Source organism: Siniperca chuatsi, linkage group LG5, assembly GCF_020085105.1.
Source record: "Siniperca chuatsi isolate FFG_IHB_CAS linkage group LG5, ASM2008510v1, whole genome shotgun sequence".
NCBI lineage: Eukaryota > Metazoa > Chordata > Actinopteri > Centrarchiformes > Sinipercidae > Siniperca > Siniperca chuatsi.
Window position 1 is genome coordinate 25,764,218 of NC_058046.1, and position 20,970 is coordinate 25,785,187.

Below are 20,970 nucleotides of genomic sequence, written 5' to 3' on the forward strand. Positions count from 1 at the left end.
GTATTTGAATTATAATTGAACCTATTTCTTGCAACAAAATTTAAAGCCTCCCTCCACTCAAACATGTGTTTGGCTTATTCTCTTGGATGTTTGACGTTCTATGTGCAGAAGGATGTATGTGCAGTAGAAGGCAGTTTTCATATTTATCTGCTGAAAGGGGAAAGTTTCTCTGTGTGATGTGGAAACTTGAAACCTCCAGTGCACATACACTGAGAATTCATTTTTCAGTGAAGTAGATGTCTTATATACAGCAGTTAAACTTTTTATATTGAAAAATATTTGCATATTTATAGATTCTGGATTTTTCAATGGGGAAGGAAGAGTGGGTGTATAAATTAAATTAATCATGTAACTTAACTTTTTTGTGGAAAAACCATATCATTTTTATATGTTGTAAAAAAAGTCTAAAAGGGGATCTTGAAGCTACAGCCTATCTGCTTCTCTGAAGTAGTGATACAAAAGGTAATATATTTTTCCTGTTTATCTTTCTGTCTGGTTTAACAGATCAAAACAAATTGTCTCACTGGCATGAAAACATCAATTATATCTAGATATTCAATATATTCTGTTGATCCCAAAGGGTACTGTCTTTTCAAATCATTATAGTGTTGTGGTAGCCACATTGCTGTTGCTCCAGGACTTCAAACTATTTGCACTGTTGAGTTACAAACACATCAGAACTCATAAAAAGTCAATTGGACTTGTAAGTAGTTCATGTATTGGACAGGGTTTTAGCAAGATCAGATTTTGGCAGCCATAGAGCCTGGGGGCATCAAGAAAATTCCAGTTTCAAATCAGATTTTTGCCATTATAACCCATTGAACCACACCCTAAAGCCACAAGCTGTGTTGTACTGTGTGTCATTTACTGTGGTTGATAATATAAATTTTTCACACCTAACTCACTGCTCCTGAGTTTTCTTGACTGGAGTAGTTATTTGGTGCCACCCATGTCACCCTTTACACATGCCCAAATAGACAGAACTGAAGAAGATGCTCCAGAATTATATTTTACCACTATAAACATGCTTGTTTTGAACACACCCTAATTGTCCTGCATGTTTCTGTCCTGCTTGCGTGACTAGCTGGCACTGTTACAGTGCATCCGGAAAGTATTCACAGCGCTTCACTTTTTCCACATTTTGTTATGTTACACCCTTATTCCAAAATGGATTAAATTCATTATTTTCCTCAAAATTCTATAAAAAATACCTCATAATGACATGAAAGAAGTTTGTTTGAAATCTTTGCAAATGTATTAAAAATAAAAACCAAAAAAAATAAAAATAAAATAAATAAATCACATGTACATAAGTATTCACAGCCTTTGCTCAATACTTTGTTGAAGCACCTTTGGCACCAATTATAGCCTCGTCTTTTTGAGTATGATGCTACAAGCTTGGCACGCCTACTTTTAAGCAGTTTCTCACATTCTTCTTTGCAGGACCTCTCAAGCTCCATCAGGTTGGATGGGGAGCGTCAGTGCACAGCCATTTTCAGATCTCTCCAGAGATGTTCAATCAGGTTCAAGTCTGGGCTCTGGCTGGGCCACTCAAGGACATTCACAGAGTTGTCCTGTAGCCACAGTGCTTCACTGTAGGGATGGTATTGGCCAGGTGATGAGCGGTGCCTGGTGTCCTCCAGACATGATGCTTGCCATTCAGGCCAACAAGTTCAATCTTTGTTTCATCAGACCAGAAAATTTTGTTTCTCATGGTCTGAGAGTCCTTCAGGTGCCTTTTGGGGGTATTGTTTGTGGAATTTTGAGGAAAATAATGAATTTAATCAATTTTTGAATAAGGCTGTAAAATAACAAAATGTGGAAAAAGTGAAGCGCTGTTAATACTTTCCGGATGCACTGTAAGCTTGCTGCCCCACCTCTGTAACTGTGTTTTGCCTTCCCTGGCTTCCCTTTTGTTGCAATTGCAATTTTACCAATTTTCCCTATAGAACTGTTGCTATTCCATTCTATTATGTTCTAGATTGCTCAGTTAACCTCCAAACATTTGCTTGCCCCTGAACCTGCTCTGCTACTTACTATCTCAGTGCTTTGGTCATGTCCTATGGAGATTCCAACCCATATTCTGACTGCTAAGACATGGCTGCAGCTTCACTGAATAGAAATACACCTCTGAAAACAATCATGCATGAAGTCCACAAAATGCACTACAACTTGACGGACATAATTACTATATAATACGTGCTACTAGAAAGGATGTGGTCCTAAAAAATTCTGCTCCAAGTTCCTGGTATACATGGTACACAAAGGCCAAGTGTGGCGTCGCCCTGCTCTGTCAGCCAATACATCTCAAACAGGAAGTTATTCTTTGTTGTTTCCCAAACAACCAGAGCCAAATTCCTTCCCAAAATGTCCTTGATGTAACAAAACAAACCAGTATGGACTGGCAGCCAGGTTTTAGGAAGCAGTACTCGATAGTGGGTCGGTGACCCTTGGTGATCTCTCAATCATCATCCCACCAGATCCTGTGGTTATTCTGAAGTGTGGGATATTTGTGGCCCAGGATGGGGCAATGGCTGCTCCCATCCTGCCTTTCAAAAGGACGGAAGCAGGTTGGAAATGTATGCTGCTCACATGCTGTGAGAAGAAGGGTTTATTTACTGTGCAAAAACCTTTCTATGACATAGGCATCACAAAAACAATAACTCTGAGATTTATGTGTCCCAAGGGCTTACAAAATCATCTAAACCTATTATTGCATTGAATTCTGAAGGTCTGTCTGAGCTCAACTGTACTTAGTGAACGACCTATATGGTTAACACATTTCTAACAAAAAAAATCATATTGAACATTAAGGAGTTCTAGGTTCATGTTATGTTATGATCAGTGAGATAAAGTCTTAACAAGATGAGTGGATTACACCCAATGCCTGAGATATCTTAAGATGAGAGCAAAAAATACCTCTACCTGAAAAGAGGATGACTTTTTTGTCAAACAATAATAACACAGTGTTTGGATTTCCTCTAAAACTTCCTAAATGTGATCTAAAAGGGTTTTTTTTTTTCAAACTAACTTTGAAAATGACAAGTTGTGTAATTAGAGCCCCTACACTTTAAAGACAAATTTGTTTCACCAACTACAAAACTACAAATGTACTCAGAAAGCAGTGCACCACTGCAGATTGTTTCTACTTTGAATTACATATAAAGCAAGATTTTGATTATATTTTTTTGTTTCTCTTATTGTTCCCACAAATCAGAAATTTGGCTTCTCACTTTCTTCACTCTACAAACCGGGCAAAGCTCGGGTTAATCACTCAGAGTGCTTGCTGCTGGTACATACAGTGGTGTACAAAAGTGTTTGCCCCCTTCCTGATTTCTTTTTTTTTTTGCATGTTTGTCACACTTAAATGTTTCAGATCATCAAACAAATTTAAATATTAGTCAAAGATAACACAAGTAAACACAAAATGCAGTTTTTAAATGAAGGTTGTTATTATTAAGGAAAAACAAAATCCAAACCTACATGGCCCTGAGTGAAAAAGTGATTGCCCCCTAAACCTGATAACAGGTTGGGCCCCCCTTAGCAGCAACAACTGCAATCAAGCATTTGTGATAACTTGCAATGAGTCTTTTACAGCACTGTGGAGGAATTTTAGCCTACTCATCTTTGCAGAATTGTTGTAATTCAGCCACATTGGAGGGTTTTCGAGCATGAACTGCCTTTTTAAGGTCATGCCACAGCATCTCAATAGGATTCAGGTCAGGACTTTGACTAGGCCACTCCATTTAAAATTTGTTTGATGATCTGAAACATTTAAGTTTGACAAACATGCAAAAAAATAAGAAATCAGGAAGGGGGCAAACACTTTTGCACACCACTGTACATAGCGTCTTGGTCATTGACACTTTGGATGTCTTAGTGACAGGGTATTAACAGAGGTCCTTCCAGATGAGATGCTATCTCCTTAATCAAGATGCCAACCTGCAATCCTGCCCTTTCTCCAGGAAGGGATAATGAAATGGTTGTCAGAAAGTGGAGCAACCTGTCAAACTATAACAAAAATGCCCTTTTATGTAAATAGGCTGAAAATGTGACAACGTAAACGTTGTAAATGTATAATGCATTCTATACACTAAATGTTGACAAGTTATTACAATTTAAATTTGAATTACAATTTTATTAGTTACTACATAACTAGTCTAGCTGCTACACACCTATTTGATATGAAGTAGTACACCGGAGTGCACAAAACTGCAACTGCCACATTCCCTCACCATTTAAACAGTGTGCCCTTGTTTTGGAAATTTTGCATGCATATTGCATTAAAAATGACACTGTTCACACCAGACATTTTACATCACAGCTCAAAGCAAAGAGCACCGTGGTCAATCATTTGTGTTTTCCCCAATTTGTACATTCACCATGGGGTCTTATTGAACTTTGAAGCCATTTGGCAATGTCTAGCAGTTATCTATTCAAAACCAAGCATGCATAACAACAGTGGTACAAGAGTTGTTATTACGTTGCAAGCTGGGCTGAACTGTTTTAAATCTGAACAAAGATGAAAATCCTAAATTAGGCTCTACATCAAATAGATCAGTGTGATAGCAAATGTGCTGACGATAAGATAACTCAGCTGTTAACTGGGTTATCTAATGGGAATGTTTATTAACAATTCAACCCTGTTGTCATGAGTCTGCATGAATCACAGAGATATAAATTTTAACCCGGAGGAAACCAAATGCAAGCAATGTCAACTGTTACTATGCTCTAGTTCCGTAAAAAAAATATTGATCAGAATTATAAATGATAACATGAAACAGTAGGAGGAGTGATATACACCACAGTGGTCTCATTTCAACCCTAAAGGCCAACTTTCCAAAAGAAAAGGGGGGGGAAACAGAGAGGAGATTGGGAATGACGACAATCACAACGCTCAACCAATATGAAAATGTAACAGGAAGAGGTGGCTGCTCACAGCTGATGAGTGGAGACAAACATTTATCAGGCGTGTGGTAACAGGAAAAGGGTAAGCCTTATGCAGTGACACAGCACGGAAACCCAGGAGACAAGAAGGAACAAGACAAGAAGGAACAAAACATCCTCACAACACTCTGCCTACTCAGGTGTCAAATACAGCCTTCAGCAAGAGATTGATAAATGGATCAAGTAAAATGATACAGAGACACTTTTTACATACAGATTTTTTTTCTTGATGCAATGACTTGACTATTAATTTAACTCCATGCACTCCAATTATGTGTTAAAAAAAATTTAAAACTAGATCACCACATAAACTAGAAAACTGAAACTAGAAAACTTTGCAATATATTTGGTACAATACTCATTCATTTTATCTTCATATAAACCTAAATATTTGTTTTAATTATTGCAAAAATTGAATTGCACCATTGTCCAATAAAAATAATTTCTCTGGAACTGACAGGTAAATCTAGTTCCTCTTTGTTCAACCAATTCTGCATGGATGTGCATGTGCATTTTAACATCAGTTAGGTCAGTCTCACCACGCACACTCCGTCGGGTTTCTTTCCAAATTAAGCATGAACCAGCCTTGAGACTCTTGGTCTGAGTGATGTGGCCTGGGCCTGGGGGTCGGAGCCAGCAAATCTGTGGAGCAGCCGTTTTCCACCCCATTAATAACATAATGAGGTGACCATGAAGTGCCTAATACGATCACTTACACCCTTAATGTTTAAGGCATCCTGCAAAGACAGGGTCCAAAGAGCAGTAGCTATGGTTCCAACAGCTCATGGCCACTTATACTAATGTCCCATGGCACCTGCCGTTACTAAGAACTTAACCAAAATCTAACTGCAGTCTTGCACTGATTTCACAAGTTGATAGCATTACCACAAGATTGTATGTGGGTTTACATTGTTTCATCCACTTTGTGATACGAGCGACAGTGGGAGGGACCACCACGATTCCGTGCAGTCACTGTATTTACGTTATTTCATTCACTGTGATAGACAGCGTGGTTTGCGGTGAGCAGAAGCTTTGCGGTGGAAATGGCTTAGATGTGTTTTACTGAAAAGGAGAAGATAACAGAGCTTTTCAACCTGCTTCACGTTGTCTTCACTCTCAACAATCTCTACAACATCAGAAACTTGGAGAAAACACAAGCAGCCAATCACAGTTCTTGCTATCCCCAAGTGATATCTCTGTAGCTGCAGTAACCCTGACATGTAGTTACATTTTTGAGGAGGCAGCGTAGCCTACAGCGTAGCTTCAGAGCCTACATACGCAGTCGCCGTAGATACTGCAAAACCACTGAACGCAGAAGTATAAATAAAGCTTTTGTCACTACTTTTACCAACTTGTAAAAACTCAGGTTCTTTTCCTCCCAACATTATGACATGCTGCTCTGATTAATAACTGTGAAGCACCAACAATGTTGATAGGCATTACTGACATTGCAATTACACAGACTGATGAAAAGTACTGTATAATATTGGTAAAAGTTTAAAATGCGGTCTCTTCTGCTACATTTAGTGTGCACAGTGTGAGTGGGTGACTTGACAGAGGACAATCAGCGGGAACATGGGAGAGTCCAAAGCGTTAAAAACAGAGAGATTACATCCAATCATAACAAGAATGGTTTGTTGTTCACACAGAGCTGGTTCAGAGCTAAAGACAATAAGCCTAAACGGCAAAGCATACTGTAAATCTGGTGTGAAATGACTGATGTAGTAAATTATTAGGTCAGTGTAAAGAAACAAGAGAAGGTTTTCTTGATTTTCCCAGTGGCATAGCTCTTTCAGCATCACCACCACTGTCAAGATTGAACATGTCTGATACTAGCCTAGGCTAATTAGGGTTACAACTAACAATTTAGTCCACTTTTAATATCACCAGTCCTTTTTTTTGTCACGGCAGCAGCATGGCTCTAGGGATAGCAATGTCTGTCGGTATAGTACGAACATTCGTAGTCCCCACAGGATGAAGCCTACTGACTGATGAGCCGGCAGGTAATGATAGCCGAGTGCAAAAGAAAACCTCATTTGAGCTTTGAGTGAGACAGTCCACAGCTGGAATGCAATGCAACCATCTCCAGTGGACCTTATGGGTAACAGTCCTATTAGTTCTGAAAATAATTATTACTAGCAATAGTTATTATTATCAGCCTTCAAAATATTCAATATCTTGAGAATTGTCTTTCTACAATGACAAACTTTCTTGTGCTTTTTCAACATATTCCATAGTCATGAACAGTACTCCTATTGGCTGTGCACGCCATGTACTGTAGCTGTGCACAAGCTTACTGTTAAACACTCCTATTTCAAAATAAGCCTCTCTGTTATTGTTCATTGAGAAAGCTTCACCAGCTGGTCAGGGAATAACAGGGAACCTGACAATACGCAACATCAGCCATCAGCTGTGGTCAAAATAAAACTATTTAAAACATATTACAAAAAATCATGAAGGCAACAATGTACCTTAAAGTGAATTCTTTCTTACTCAACATTATTACAGTACTTCATGTGCACACTGATCAATGAATCAATGAGTGTACATTTAAGGTAATTATCACTGATAAATACTGCAGTATTACCAAACATTCATTTTTAACCATAACAAAACAAAAATAACTTGAATAATATTCATGGATCCATTCCTAACTGCACTCTAAGACTGTCTGAACTACAACCATTGACCAAGCCGGTTGCTAGGAGCTACAAGGGGAAAAAAAGGGACCATAATCTATCTTTGTTTCTATTCTCCAAGAAACTGCCTTTACTCAAAGACAGCTTGTTCTCTGTAGGTTTAATTTAAGCTACATCTCACGGTACTGACGTCCACCTGTTCCACCTTAATATTATGTAAACACCCACTCGAATGAAACGGAGAATACTCTCAATTCAGTGAGAAAGCAACAGTGAAGCAGCAGTCACTGTTACTTGGTCAGTATCTGTTTCAAAACATAACAAGGAAAGATTAAACCATGGTGAAACTAATAGTATTCAATCCAGCACACACACACATACACACAACACAGCACAGCACAGCACATCCCTGCCGTTCTCTAACAAACTGATACAAGCGCGTATGCGTTTTCTTACCGTGTAAAGCCCAATCCTGCACAAGGCAAGGGAGAGCTGCATGTGCTCCGACATTGTGCTCAGCGACAAGGGTAACCCCCAGCAACAAACAAGCCAAGCCTATAGAGTAAGTGAATGGATGGAGGAGGATCAGGAGTAGCTGAGCACAACAGTGTCAGGTCAACAACATAATTCCAGCCCTTCACCATCTCACTGTCAGCAGCCCATATCTACAAGCTATTTCTTTTTAAATCTGAGCTTTACAAAGGGGTTTTGTAAGGGTGTAGATGAGCGGGATTGAAGGCTGTCTTGTGTTTACTTCCCGTATTCATTCATAGAAAGATAAAAAATAAAAAAAATAAAAAAACACTGCCACAAGGATCAGTGGACAGACACAAGCTTGAGATTAGTTTGTGAGGATCTCTCTCTCCACAGAGATTAAGGGCTTAGTGACAACTAGGGATACAAATTGCATTAGTCACCATTACCCACCCACACACCATGCCCATACTGTACGCACAGCTTCATGAAGTATGAAAACCATTGCTTTCTATGCATGGAGGAGGATGAAGGGATCGACCACTTGAGCTTGCAGCGGTCATGGGGATTTCAATAACTGCTGTGGGATGCTTTGCTGGAAGTCGGTCTGTTCAGGGAGAACTGAGAGTCATGTTCAAATAGCTTGTTTTGGTCTGCTCAGCTGTCTAGTAATATTTGCTGCCACCACCTGCTAACATACTGCAGCTATAATAGAGTGCTCAACTGTAATGCAATAAGAATACATGACAACTAGTTACACCGGCAACAGGTAGCCTAGACTTCAAATTTATTATATTTTTTAAGAATGCAAACATACTGCGTGCAACATAGAATTTTAACTGTGCCTATATGTTTGGATCCCACCTAGTATGCTATTGCAGTAATTCAAAGTTTGGAAATAAAGAATGACAATAGGACAAGGACCACTGTCCTCACTGCAGTAAAACACAACTCTAATTAGCTTTTTACAATTCCAAACTCAACAGCTGAAAGAAAACACTGGTACAAACCGAATTTGGCGTGTTGTCCCATCCAATCTGGTTCTACAGGTAGGTACAGAACAGGTTATGATTTGATTATATCAGATCCATAAATCAATAAATCATTACTGTAGAATACCAATATTTTAATACACTGGTGTTCACACTGATTTGTGCTTTCCACCATTAAATAACACAAAGATTTTCATCCCACAATGCAGCACATCTTGAGTGCTTTTAAGTCAACTACTGAAGAATTAAACATTTATTTATTTATATATAAAGAAGCCAAAAACTACAACCTACTGTCCACCCAGTTGGATCAAAATATGTTCTTGCTTGTATCTAATTTAAAACCAAAGCACTGGGGCAACTTTGTGTCTCATTTGCTTAGGACCAATATCATCACACAGAACTTTTGTCACATCTCTCTCTCTCTCAAAAAAAGCCTTTCCAAATCTAGTCTAAAACAGTGCATGTCATGCACAGTACAGTTTATACAGTAGATATCTTCTTTTGTAATGCAACTCCTCATGTAACAAGGCAGCATATAATAAGCTAGTAGTTTATTCAGTCTGAAAGTAGTTCAGCAAGATATGCTTTCTTATGAAAGCCTTGACTCACTGATAAAACTCTGATTATCAAGCTGCATTTATCTATGGCTTTTATGGACCCATCCCACAACTCTTCAAATAAAATAAGAGAAGAATAATAAACCACTGACAACAAACAACAAATCCCTCCACCGATCCATGTCCTTCATATTTGTTTTTCTAGTGAGGAAAAAGCAAAGAGTGGTTATGGCCTGAAATAAAGTAAAGGAAATGAAATGCAATAAAAAAATGAAAACAGTTCACTAATGGCTCTTTAGAGCAATGGTTTATCAACTTATGTGGATGTCAATATAAAAACAACTTAAAGTGCCTGTGCTTGATCATGATCATACCATAAATATTCCCTAGTCTCCAACAGCAACACTGATGTTGCTCCAGCCCAACATGCTGACTCACTAGCACTCTCCACAGACACACAGGAATCATTGCAATGAGCAATGACAGTAGACATAAGATGGGGGTTTAGGAATGCTGTGGTGCTCTGAAAGGTACTTCACTGAAAAGGTATTATACATTACAGCTGGAGGCTATGCACTTTTAAATAAAAGGGCAGGTTTAAGGAACTGTGGTCAACTTGAGGTAAATATCAATTCACATCCATTCAAACTGAAACCTGAGTAAACCGGCTCTCACCGATGGATTAAGTAAATGATTAGCCTAATATCCATCCACATATAAAAAGCACACACATGGCTGAAATATTTTGTGACTGTTGGTGCTCTTATCTGCATACAATAGGTCATTTTTGTTTGCCTCTGAAAGGAACTTGGCAGAGACAGCACCAGCGAGGTGTGGAACACGGTCACATAGGGGACAAAACTGAGAGGAAAAGTAACACCAGCCTAGTATCCCATTGGCTAACAAGCTGTATTCATATGCTGCCAAGAACTTCCCATCAGTTCTCTTTCCTCTGAATTCAATGGTGAGACGTCAATCTGCTATAGCCTGCTGTGTGCCCTTGCAGTTGGTCAGCCAAAAACCCATGCAGGCTTCTACCAGGACAATTTATTTTCATGAGGTGTGATCTTAGTGCTGACCGGATAAACAAAGGGGCATCCTCATAGCGAAATGGTCTCATCCCACAGAACCGCGTCGGTTCAGTTCTGGTCGGGGACCTTTGTTGCATCTCATGCCCCTCTCTTCCCCTTGTTTCCTGTCAGCCTGTGTACTGTCTGCTATCAAATAATGGCAAAAATGCCAAAAAATTATCTTGAAAAAAAATAATAATTTTAGCGTTTAATTCCAAAATGCTGATAATTTCCCTAAGAAATCTGTGGAACAACACAAAAATTCCTCTGAACTGTTAACTCCAGTAAGCTAGTGGCATTAAGTACTAAAATGCTTTCAGCTTAATGACAGCAATCATCAGAGGACATCTCACATTTCAAATTATGGTTCTTCAATGACATTTTTAGCTTATTTACTTATCTTGGGAATGTGTCTTCTTCACAAACTGCAGATTAAAGCTTTAAGGCCTGGCTGGGTTCTTCGTACCAATGTATACTTAATTTCAAAAAATGATGATGAGTAGGCTACACACTGTAATTTTAATGTTCTAAAATTTTCAATGTTGTCCAATACTGGTATTCTGTGTGTGAACTACAGATGTCTCAAGGATACCGTCACATATTCATCAATTAAATAAATATGATAAATAAATAATAACGCCTGCTCAAATAAGAGCTTGCAAAGAGAGGAGACAAATATTTTATATAAAAACACTGATAAGATTTCTGGGTAGATGATAATTTACAGACTATGTTGCTTGTTTTTCATGTGATGGAGATGGTTAAACAACACTTGTTTATTAAAAGGTGGAGTATGCAATTCTAATCCAATACGTCTTTTAGTCAAATTCAGCAAATATCTCCTCACGGTGTGCTAGCTGTCCGTTCAGCGTGCGTGGTATCATGGTATTTGTCATGGTATTTGATTTCTCCAGAATCGCATACCCCAACTTTGACAAGCATCATACCTTTTTATATTGTATTCACAATAGAGATTAACATTATAAAAATCCAACCAAGACACTTTCAACATCCAATCTGCCAAACCGGGTCACACTTAAAAAGTTTTAATGCTGTTCCAATCTACCTACAACTACACAAAAAGGAAAGAAGGGACAAAGCAAGCAGGTGGCTGGTAGCTTTGGTAATAATTTGAAACTAACTGAAAACAGGTGTTCAGCCAGTCATTTTGGTCTGACAAAACTATTAATAGTAATGGCAGCTGAATAACTGCCTTCTCAGTGGCTGCATGTGGTATACCTGTTTTCTCTTTTCAGAAATATGGAAAGAGTAGCTTACATACAGTGTTCACCATCTCTACACAAAAACTAATTACTAGTTAGTAATGTGCACAGCAAGTCTGCGTTTTCCAAAAGGGAACTGCAATTGAAATTCAATAACTAGGTGTAGTCTTAGTATAATGTGGCTAAGTTATACAGTGGTGTGAAAAAGTGTTTGCCCCCTTCCTGATTTCTTATTTTTTTGCACGATTGTCACACTTAAATGTTTCAGATCATCAAACAAATTTAAATATTAGTCAAAGATAACACAAGTAAACACAAAATGCAGTTTTTAAATGAAGGTTGTTATTATTAAGGGAAAACAAAATCCAAACCTACATGACCCTGTGCAAAATCATGATTGACCTCTAAACCTATTAACTGGTTTAACCACCCTTAGCAGCAACAACTGCAATCAAGCATTTGCGATAACTTGCAATGAGTCTTTTACAGCGCTGTGGAGGAATTTTGGCCCACTCATCTTTGCAGAATTGTTGTAATTCAGCCACATTGGAGGGTTTTCGAGCATGAACAGCCATTTTAAGGTCATGCCACAGCATCTCAATAGAATTCAGGTCAGGACTTTGACTAGGCAGTGGGACACACACCTTCCGAAAACTTATATTTTTGTCAACAGAGTATTTTCTACTACTAGAAAATACTCTATGGACTGACGAGACAAAAATGTAACTTTTCAGAAGGTGTGTGTCCCATTACATCTGGCATAAAAGTAACACCGCATTTCAGAAAAAGAACATCATACCAACAGTAAAATATGGTGGTGGTAGTTTGATGGTCTGGGGCTATTTTGCTGCTTCAGGACCTGGAAGACTTGCTGTGATAAATGGAACCATGAATAACCAAAAATTCCTCCACACCGCTGTAAAAGACTCATTGCAAGTTATCGCAAACGCTTGATTGCAGTTGTTGCCGCTAAGGGGGGCCGAACCAGTTATTAAGTTTAGGGGCCAATCACTTTTTCACACAGGGCCAGGTAGGTTTGGATTTTGTTTTCCCTTAATAATAACAACCTTCATTTAAAAACGGCATTTTGTGTTTACTTGTGTTATCTTTGAGTAATATTTAAATTTGTTTGATGATCTGAAACATTTAAGTGTGACAAACATGCAAAAAAATAAGAAATCAGGAAGGGGGCAAACACTTTTTCACACCACTGTATATCATCTAGAAATGAAAAAGCTTTAGCTATTGCCTGCATTTTCACTTTCACTAGTCATAGTTAAACTAAATGTTATTCATTCACTTGCATGTGTTCACAACAGAGCATGGAATACCAAATGGGTTAGTGTTTAATTTAAATATAATGCAGATACCAAAACATAGATCCAACACTTCATGGTGAAATACGTCAAGAATTTTGCAACACAAATGCATCCAAGTCAATCAAAACAAAATACTGTATGCAATTATTGACTTGAAATCAAGAGACAATGATATAATTAGATGAATAAACAGCCTTTCTTAGAACACTTTCTCACTTTTGCTCCTTTTCCCTAAATGTTCCTCCCGTGTATTCTGTCTGAACATGAGCTGGATGAGTTGAGGTGTGGGCCAGCCCATTAACAGAGGAGGCTCTCTTCAGTCATCTGTCACACCCATCATCACCATATGGTTTGAGGTCAATTCTGCCTTAGGGTTGTTGTCACTGAATTTTTGGCATAATTTAGATTCCACAAAAACCAGACTGGTTGTCCTACAACAGACAAAATGAATGCTTTCGTACAGAATTTGTTTTTACAGATCTGGCTTCCTTTAGGGCAGAGCTACAAAAATGACCTGGATGTCAGTCCACCTGAGGGTTTAGTCACTCATGTGTAGCAGAAATAAATAGTTGGTCATCTCTTCAACAAAGGCAAATGTGTAAGATTTGAGAAATAGCCTGCAGGCTGTTAATTTGCATACAGCCATTAATGAGCACAAATAATGCAGTAGTATAAATATGACCATGCAAGCATAACAGCATGTTAAGCAATAATAGACAAAGAAAAAGTCTCTATTTACAAAAGTAGTGTCTACTACAGTAAAACCTCAAGAGAATAATGCTGCTTGTTCTTAAATGGGTTTTAGAAATTATCAATACAGCCATAGTTTGGTTCTCACACGCAAAGTTTCCTCTCTTTGATGTCACTCACAACATGTTCAATGTGTCTGCAACAAGTCAGACAAGAGTTGGCCACATGGTGCACTTGTAATTTGGTAAGGTTGTATCATGCCAACGGCCAGAACGAAATTCCTCTGTCAGTGCTGTCGTTTTGTGTGGTCTTTAACACTACGCTGACCATGCAGGAGTACAGTCCTTGAACATGCTCAAGCTCCCAGTTGAAACAGAATCCACCACAGGCAAGATCTCTGCTACGGTCATAATTTTAAACCAGAAATGTGCAATAAGTATGTGCTTCCATTCCTGTTCATCCCAAATATCCTTTTTGGTCTAATCTGATCAAAAACCCTTACCTAAAAGTATGAACAGGACATAAGACTGCCATAATTTATCAAAGGTTTAGTGACAAGCTCCTATTGATTTATAGGAAAGAGAGAGACATAGTTTTGGCCTAGGTTTTGTGCCAGGTCTCCAGTGTTTCACAGCAGGAAAGGAGGCCATGCGCCTATTGAGTGCCTGACCCCTGAGGACAGCCAAGTACTGGGCTCCAACAGTCCACAGAGTTACAGCTGTGCTTTCCACAGAAAACTGTTTGTCACAGAAAATCTTAAATCCTCAAGCAAGTAAAGTGGAATTTTTCCCCCCTCTCAGTATGCTCAGAAAGACTAAACACGGTAAAAACTGACCAAAATAAATAGGCAATGTTAGAAGTTGTAGCTTATTGCATTATACCAATAGAAAAAGAAGGGAGCTGAGGGTGAAATTAGTTTCTATCATTTCATGTCACGAGTGTGCTCCCTTTGACAATGCCTGTTGTCTTTATCTTTAGTACCAACAACTTTCCACTGACATGTAACTAAGATTACAGAATAACTAATGTAAACTATGAATGTGCTACTTTGTTCCCCACAAGATTGGTTACTCCAAGGCCAGAAGCCACAGAAAAGCTAGACATTAATCAGTTTGCATTAACTATAGCACAACTGTACTGGTGCCAGTTGCCAGATAGGACTTTGTAATCTTGACTCAAGAATCGTCTCAATGAAGCAGAAGTTTAAAGTTCATTTTTAGGACCCACATCTTGGGAGGCCCATTATAAACAAGCTGATAACACTGGGTGGGCAAGTTCCTCTACAGTTCACACCATCACTCTGCCCCCCATCATGTGAGATGACAGCACAATGTTTGTGTACTCTTTTTTGCCTCTGGCTTTATAAATTCCCAGGGAAAGCTTTCAGTTACAGCTTCCTCTCTATTGTTGCACTTTTTCAGCAGCACCCATCCCATCCCTACAATGTTGGCAAAGGCCCAAAAACCATAACCTCCCCGCTAAAGTTGGCACAGTGGCGTGGACTATAACAATTATTTTGGTCACAGGTATGGCAAATATGCAGGACTAATATCTCAAACCAGTGTAGTTACAGAGTGTCTTACTTCCATTGACATCTTGACTCCAAGTAGCCTAATCCAACACACAGTGCAGCTTTATCCTCGGCAGCAACAGTGAGTGACATCCTCATGCCACAATACATAGCTTACAGTACTTAAAGGGCGTAGCTAGTCGGCTAGTTATCGTGTTTCACATGTAAACAGATCGGGGTATGGGTCAACCAGTTAGACCTTGTTCACGCAACACTGATAGGTAAAAGCTTCAGGCTAGAGCTGACACCTTAGCATAAAACAACAACAATAGCTACTACACATAATTATTGATAGCCACACACCTGAGTGACATCACTATCTGATAAGAATCCCAACTGGCAAGAAACCAAACGTTAGAGCAAGTATTTGACTGGAATACCACAGCATTTCGATAAAATTTACTTACCAGATAATCCATGTACTATCGCTGACCAGTCACAGCAGCACGAACTGGCTTTGTAATAATCCCGTTTTTGCTTCAATGAGTCCAAAATTTAATGACTTTGGCCACACGTCGCTTTGTATTCCCCGCCTTTCGACAGCCACAGCAAAATAAAAACCAGCCTTAGGTGGGTTTAAAAGCAAGATTTTTTTTCGCCGTCTTCTTCACCAATAAGCCCAGTTTCACCACAGAAACGACTGGGTTTGTTTATAACGACGAGGGCCGCTGGGTTCGTGTGCCTTTTCTGAATAAGTAGCCCCACGTCCACCGGCTGACTTCCAGTTTTTATCACACAATTATCAGTTGAGTGTTTGGTTGAGGAAACCAGCAAAGCCTACAACGCTACGTCACGCACGTCGTTTTGCGGACGTAGCGTGGTCACATGACCAAACACATGGTGGCTATTTTCATTTTGAGGAGGAATCGTTGCTGAAACGGTCTTTTTTTATTAAAAATTAAAAGTGCTTTACATCAAATTGCATAGAACATTTAGACAAACAAATTAAAAGGCAGTAAGGACAAACATTAATGCAATAAAACGGTAGAAATAAAAATATAACTTTAAGTAATATTCAATAAAAGCAAGGCTACTTTAAAGCAAGATTAAAAGGGTGGGCCTTAAATTGTTATGTTAAGGGAGAGGGAGGGAATACATTTCCAACATTGGGATATGCACCACTAGGTGGCTCTGTATTGTATCACAATTGCTTCTATTTTCCATTTTTAACAAGTAAACCAACACCAAACGAAAGAATCTGACCTTGTGCCTACACATTCATGCAGTTTTCCACAGCATTATCAAGCCTGAAGCAGCACAAAAACAGCTTCTGGCTTCTGACATAATACATTACACAATACATAATGAATGAAAGGGGATGACACAGTAAGTACACTGTTCAAAGTCAAAGACTGGATCCTCTGAAGCACGTAGGCCTGACCACAGACAATACAGGCAGACGAAGGTGAATAACAGAAAGGATGTGCATTTGTCAGATTAATGCAAAATCTTGTGATGTGTTAATGTGTGTCAAGTGTCAGAACAGCATTTGTGTCATCCTAGATTTGGTTACTGATCTCAAATGCGCCCCAGCCACGTTCAAATCAAAATGTAAAACTATGTTGTTCTCCTGTGCCTTTGATTGATTGGTTTCTCTACTGCACTTTAACTGTGTTTCTGGTCTATCCCATTTGTATTTTATTTCATTGTATGTATTTTATTACATTTGATACATTTTTTTAAAATCAAATTTTATTGCATCTTAATTGATTTTATTCTGGGGTTTTTTTATTGCTTCTTGTTTTTAAATGTCAGGACAATGCTAATTTGATTTACATTACTACCCCAACAGTCTGCACAGTAAACCCTCTTTGGACTTGGAAAGTCATCATACCAGATAGTACCAAATTAACAGGACAAAAATTAGCAAGAATTATCTAGTGGGAAGCAAACACGGAGCCCAGACAAAGCAATTACAGTATGTGATCCTGATTAGAGGAACAGCATAAATCAGAAGTCTACTAATGTGATGCAAGCTGCATACTGAAGTAATTCCTGTTCTCTAGAGACCACACTCCTCTTCAATATTTCATGTGCTGTGCTATAAAGGAAATCTCCCTGAACACAGTTAAGTGGAAGGTGAACTGGATGCCCTCTGCACAGGTCTGACAGGTATGGAGGATGTAAGGTAAGAAGACTTATTGCATTAACTTTAATGTGCAGAATATTTAAGCATGTGTAAATTGAATAAAGTAGTGTTGTTTTCTTCAGGATATCTGACCCAGTCAAATGTGAGAGGAAATCTGGTGGTAAAATGCCACATTCACTCAGAAGAGGCTTTTGTCCATACACACACATCAGGAGCTATTTGGAGTTCAGTGTCTTGCTCAAGGACATTTTGACAAATGAACATAAGGAGCTAGGGATCACCCTGAAAATGAATGGCTGACCTGCTCTACCACCTGAGCTACAGGTGCCCCCATGATTTACATGATTATAAGGCCATACACTGTTATATCATAGGTTACATTTCATATTTAATGCATGAAATGGCATTGCTTAATTTAGGTAAAAATGTGACAGCAATAAGGTCAGATGCACTCTTGAAAGCTCTGAGTACTTTAAGAAACCTTATATTTGCCTTCGCAATAATGATTTGAACCAAACTCTTTCTTTACTCTGAGTTTTATTGTTATCATTAATATTCTTTTTACCCAATGTAAAGAATTGCTATGCAGTCTCTGGGGGGAGACAACAAAACAGCCACAAGGGGGCAGTATCTACCAGCGTAAAGGGCACATCATCATTACAGGCCTTGTTATGTTTTCCAGTATACATCTTTCCCAAAGGAAATGGTTTGTTGATATAACAGGATGTCAACAAAACACATCATGGGTGGTTTAGGTTGTGCACATATGTCTCTGTGCTTATATATTATGACTCAAAATAATCATTTTTATTTACTCAAACACAGTTAATGTAGCTTTTGGATTTTATTAATCTATAATAAAAGAAAACAACTTTCAGTTTAAGTTTACATGCGAAGGTCACCACCAAAGTTTGAAACCAGAGAGCTGAATGTAGTCAGAAGACAACAATTTGTGCTGATGATCTATATATATACATATTGCCATTTCTGTGCTAAAAAAAAAGGAATCAGTGTTTCTGTAAGAATTATATCCTTTACAGGGAAAAGGAACTCTATATTGTTCATGGGACACTAAAACTCTCCATTTAAAGCAATTTTTAGTTGTATAGCGGCTCCATAAGGCAGGTTTCATTGCATGTTTCACAGATTGCCAGCCCTGAAGCTGCTGAAGTAAGCTGTATCCTTAATGCACCATTAGACCATGAAAATTAATGTCTAAACTATTCAATCAAAATGATGAAATGAAACTTTATCAGTATAAAAATATACTTTTTCACCTTGAAAAGGATCCTGGCCAGTGTCAGTGTCACCTTTACTCTGGAATCACCAGTTTATGTTCTTGTGTAGTTGATGGGACAGACCCCTATCTAATTTTAAGATATTAGTTACAGAACTAATACAACCTGAACTTCAGGGTTTAGGGAGATTCATGTCAAAAGCGTCTGCTATTTCCTGTTAATTATAGAAAACAATTAAAGATTTCATTAACAAATGTTACGTCGGCAACTTCAGTGCATCTCATCAATAAACCATTCCACCCAAAACAAAGTCTCCCATTGGAAAAGGTTTTTAAATATTTAAATGGCCAGGAGACTTTTCCTTTCTTATTGTGTTTTTATTGTGTTTATGTTTTATGCTTCTATGCTGCCTTGCTGCAAAAATAATTTACTCTAGTGGGACAGTAAAAATCTGAACTGAACTGCATTATTATAAAATATAATTATTTGCTGGTATTAACAAACTCCCATCCACCACACACAAGCAAGGATTATTGATTGTGTGTCCATTGTAGCTACACATATTTCTTTGGAGGGCTTTGTTGACTCATTTAGGGTTACTGGTAGAGAATGAGAGACTAAAACAGAATAAAAACCTTTAGCCATCCATGTCTAAGACAGAATAACTGCCTGCTTAAATGATCAATAGACAAATTCATGTATTTTTAGATCAGTGGTCTATATATCATTACATAGCATAACATTGGACTGAAAAGGGGACAAACAGTATGTGATGTTGCTTGTTCAGTCTTGTCTTGATCTAATAATGCTGTGGGGGTAGAACCATAATGGTGTGAACCAGTCAGTATGATGTCAGCGTTTTTGAGATGACATTCCTTTCAGATGATGGAAGATGACAAATTTACTATCTATATCAGTTGTATTCTTCTTCTAGTCTTAAATCGCTAAATCAGGTTGGGCTTTGTGACTATGAATAGCGAACTGGCCTCAACTTTATAATACTGTAAAATTCCACAGTGCTTTATTTAAAGCTCACATTTTTTAGAAGGAAATTAATTAAGTGAATTTATGATGTGCTGCTCAGTTTGTGATTAATACTATATGATACCCAGTTAAATAGGGACATCAAAGCTGATACTTCATGAAAGTGGACATGGATCACTGGTTCCCATCAAGGATGTAGCTACCACTGAGGTCACTGAGGTCATGTCCTCTGTATTTTCTCTATGAATTTGGGGGGGGCTTTAGCAGCCTAGTGGGCATTTACATTCTACAATTAAAGACTGAACCCATCAAAATAAATTAAATAAAGGGTTCATTACTTTTCTCCACCAGAATTTTGTTCCCCAGTGTGAGGAATTGCTTTTAGACCTTACTGTGTGGAAATAAAATGTATAATTTACAGGAAACTTTTAAATAAGATATGAAAAACCCATTTGGGGGACTTGGACACATGACCTCAGTATTTCTAAAATCTACAAAGAGCTATGGCCCTGTGTTACCTCATTAGTCTTAATGAGATGATGCTACCATTGAGGACGCAGATCAGTATTTTAGGGAATGTGGAAGTTTTAGCAACCTGTCACTATGTGCAACTTACAGTTTTGCTGGAAATAGTCTTCTTGAGTAATGATCACTGAGTACATCAAGATACATTATGAATTTTAGGCCTCTGCTGCACTATGTCAGAATATGTGATGGGAACATAAGAAAACAGATGCCATTAATGAGTTAACAAAATAAAATGAATAGTGTATTATATACTTAAGCATTAACACTGTTTTAAGGGGCTGCCTTCTTTGCTTCCATGCATGCATTTTTTGTACCTTTCCTATCAAAAAAATATAAGATCTTTTAATAAAAAATGTGTCAAATAATGATAGAAAATCTATAATTCTAAGCCTAGTAGTTTGTTATTATTCTAACTAAACCGAAAAAGGTAAAAGAAATATCCATATACTAGTAAGGTAGCAATATCACACACATACACTCAAAAGTTAAAATATGCAGTTGTATATTATTATATATTATGTAATTGCACCACTTTTAACAATAAATTACTGTGTGATGCATCAACATGTAAGCAGTATTTTACTGTTGTAGCTGGTCGAGGTGGAGCTAATTTTAGCTATTATATTTAGGGCTGGGTAATCTATGAC

The 20,970-nt window shown here is 38.1% G+C and overlaps 1 protein-coding gene across 4 annotated transcripts in view; it reads right to left on the reverse strand.

Moving 5' to 3' along the window:
- The window catches only part of arl15a (ADP-ribosylation factor-like 15a), a 103,731-nt gene extending 87,455 nt beyond the window's left edge, over positions 1–16,276 (reverse strand). The window contains exon 1 of one of the 4 annotated variants that reach the window (XM_044197750.1): positions 15,892–16,276. In XM_044197750.1, the coding sequence (XP_044053685.1) occupies positions 15,892–15,903 (12 nt within the window). In that variant the 5' untranslated portion in view covers positions 15,904–16,276. Of the gene's footprint in view, positions 1–8,042; positions 8,162–15,497; positions 15,613–15,891 lie in introns of those variants that run through there. The other 3 variants (XM_044197751.1, XM_044197749.1, XM_044197752.1) reach the window with 3 other exon arrangements.
- Between the last annotated feature and the right edge of the window lie 4,694 nt (positions 16,277–20,970).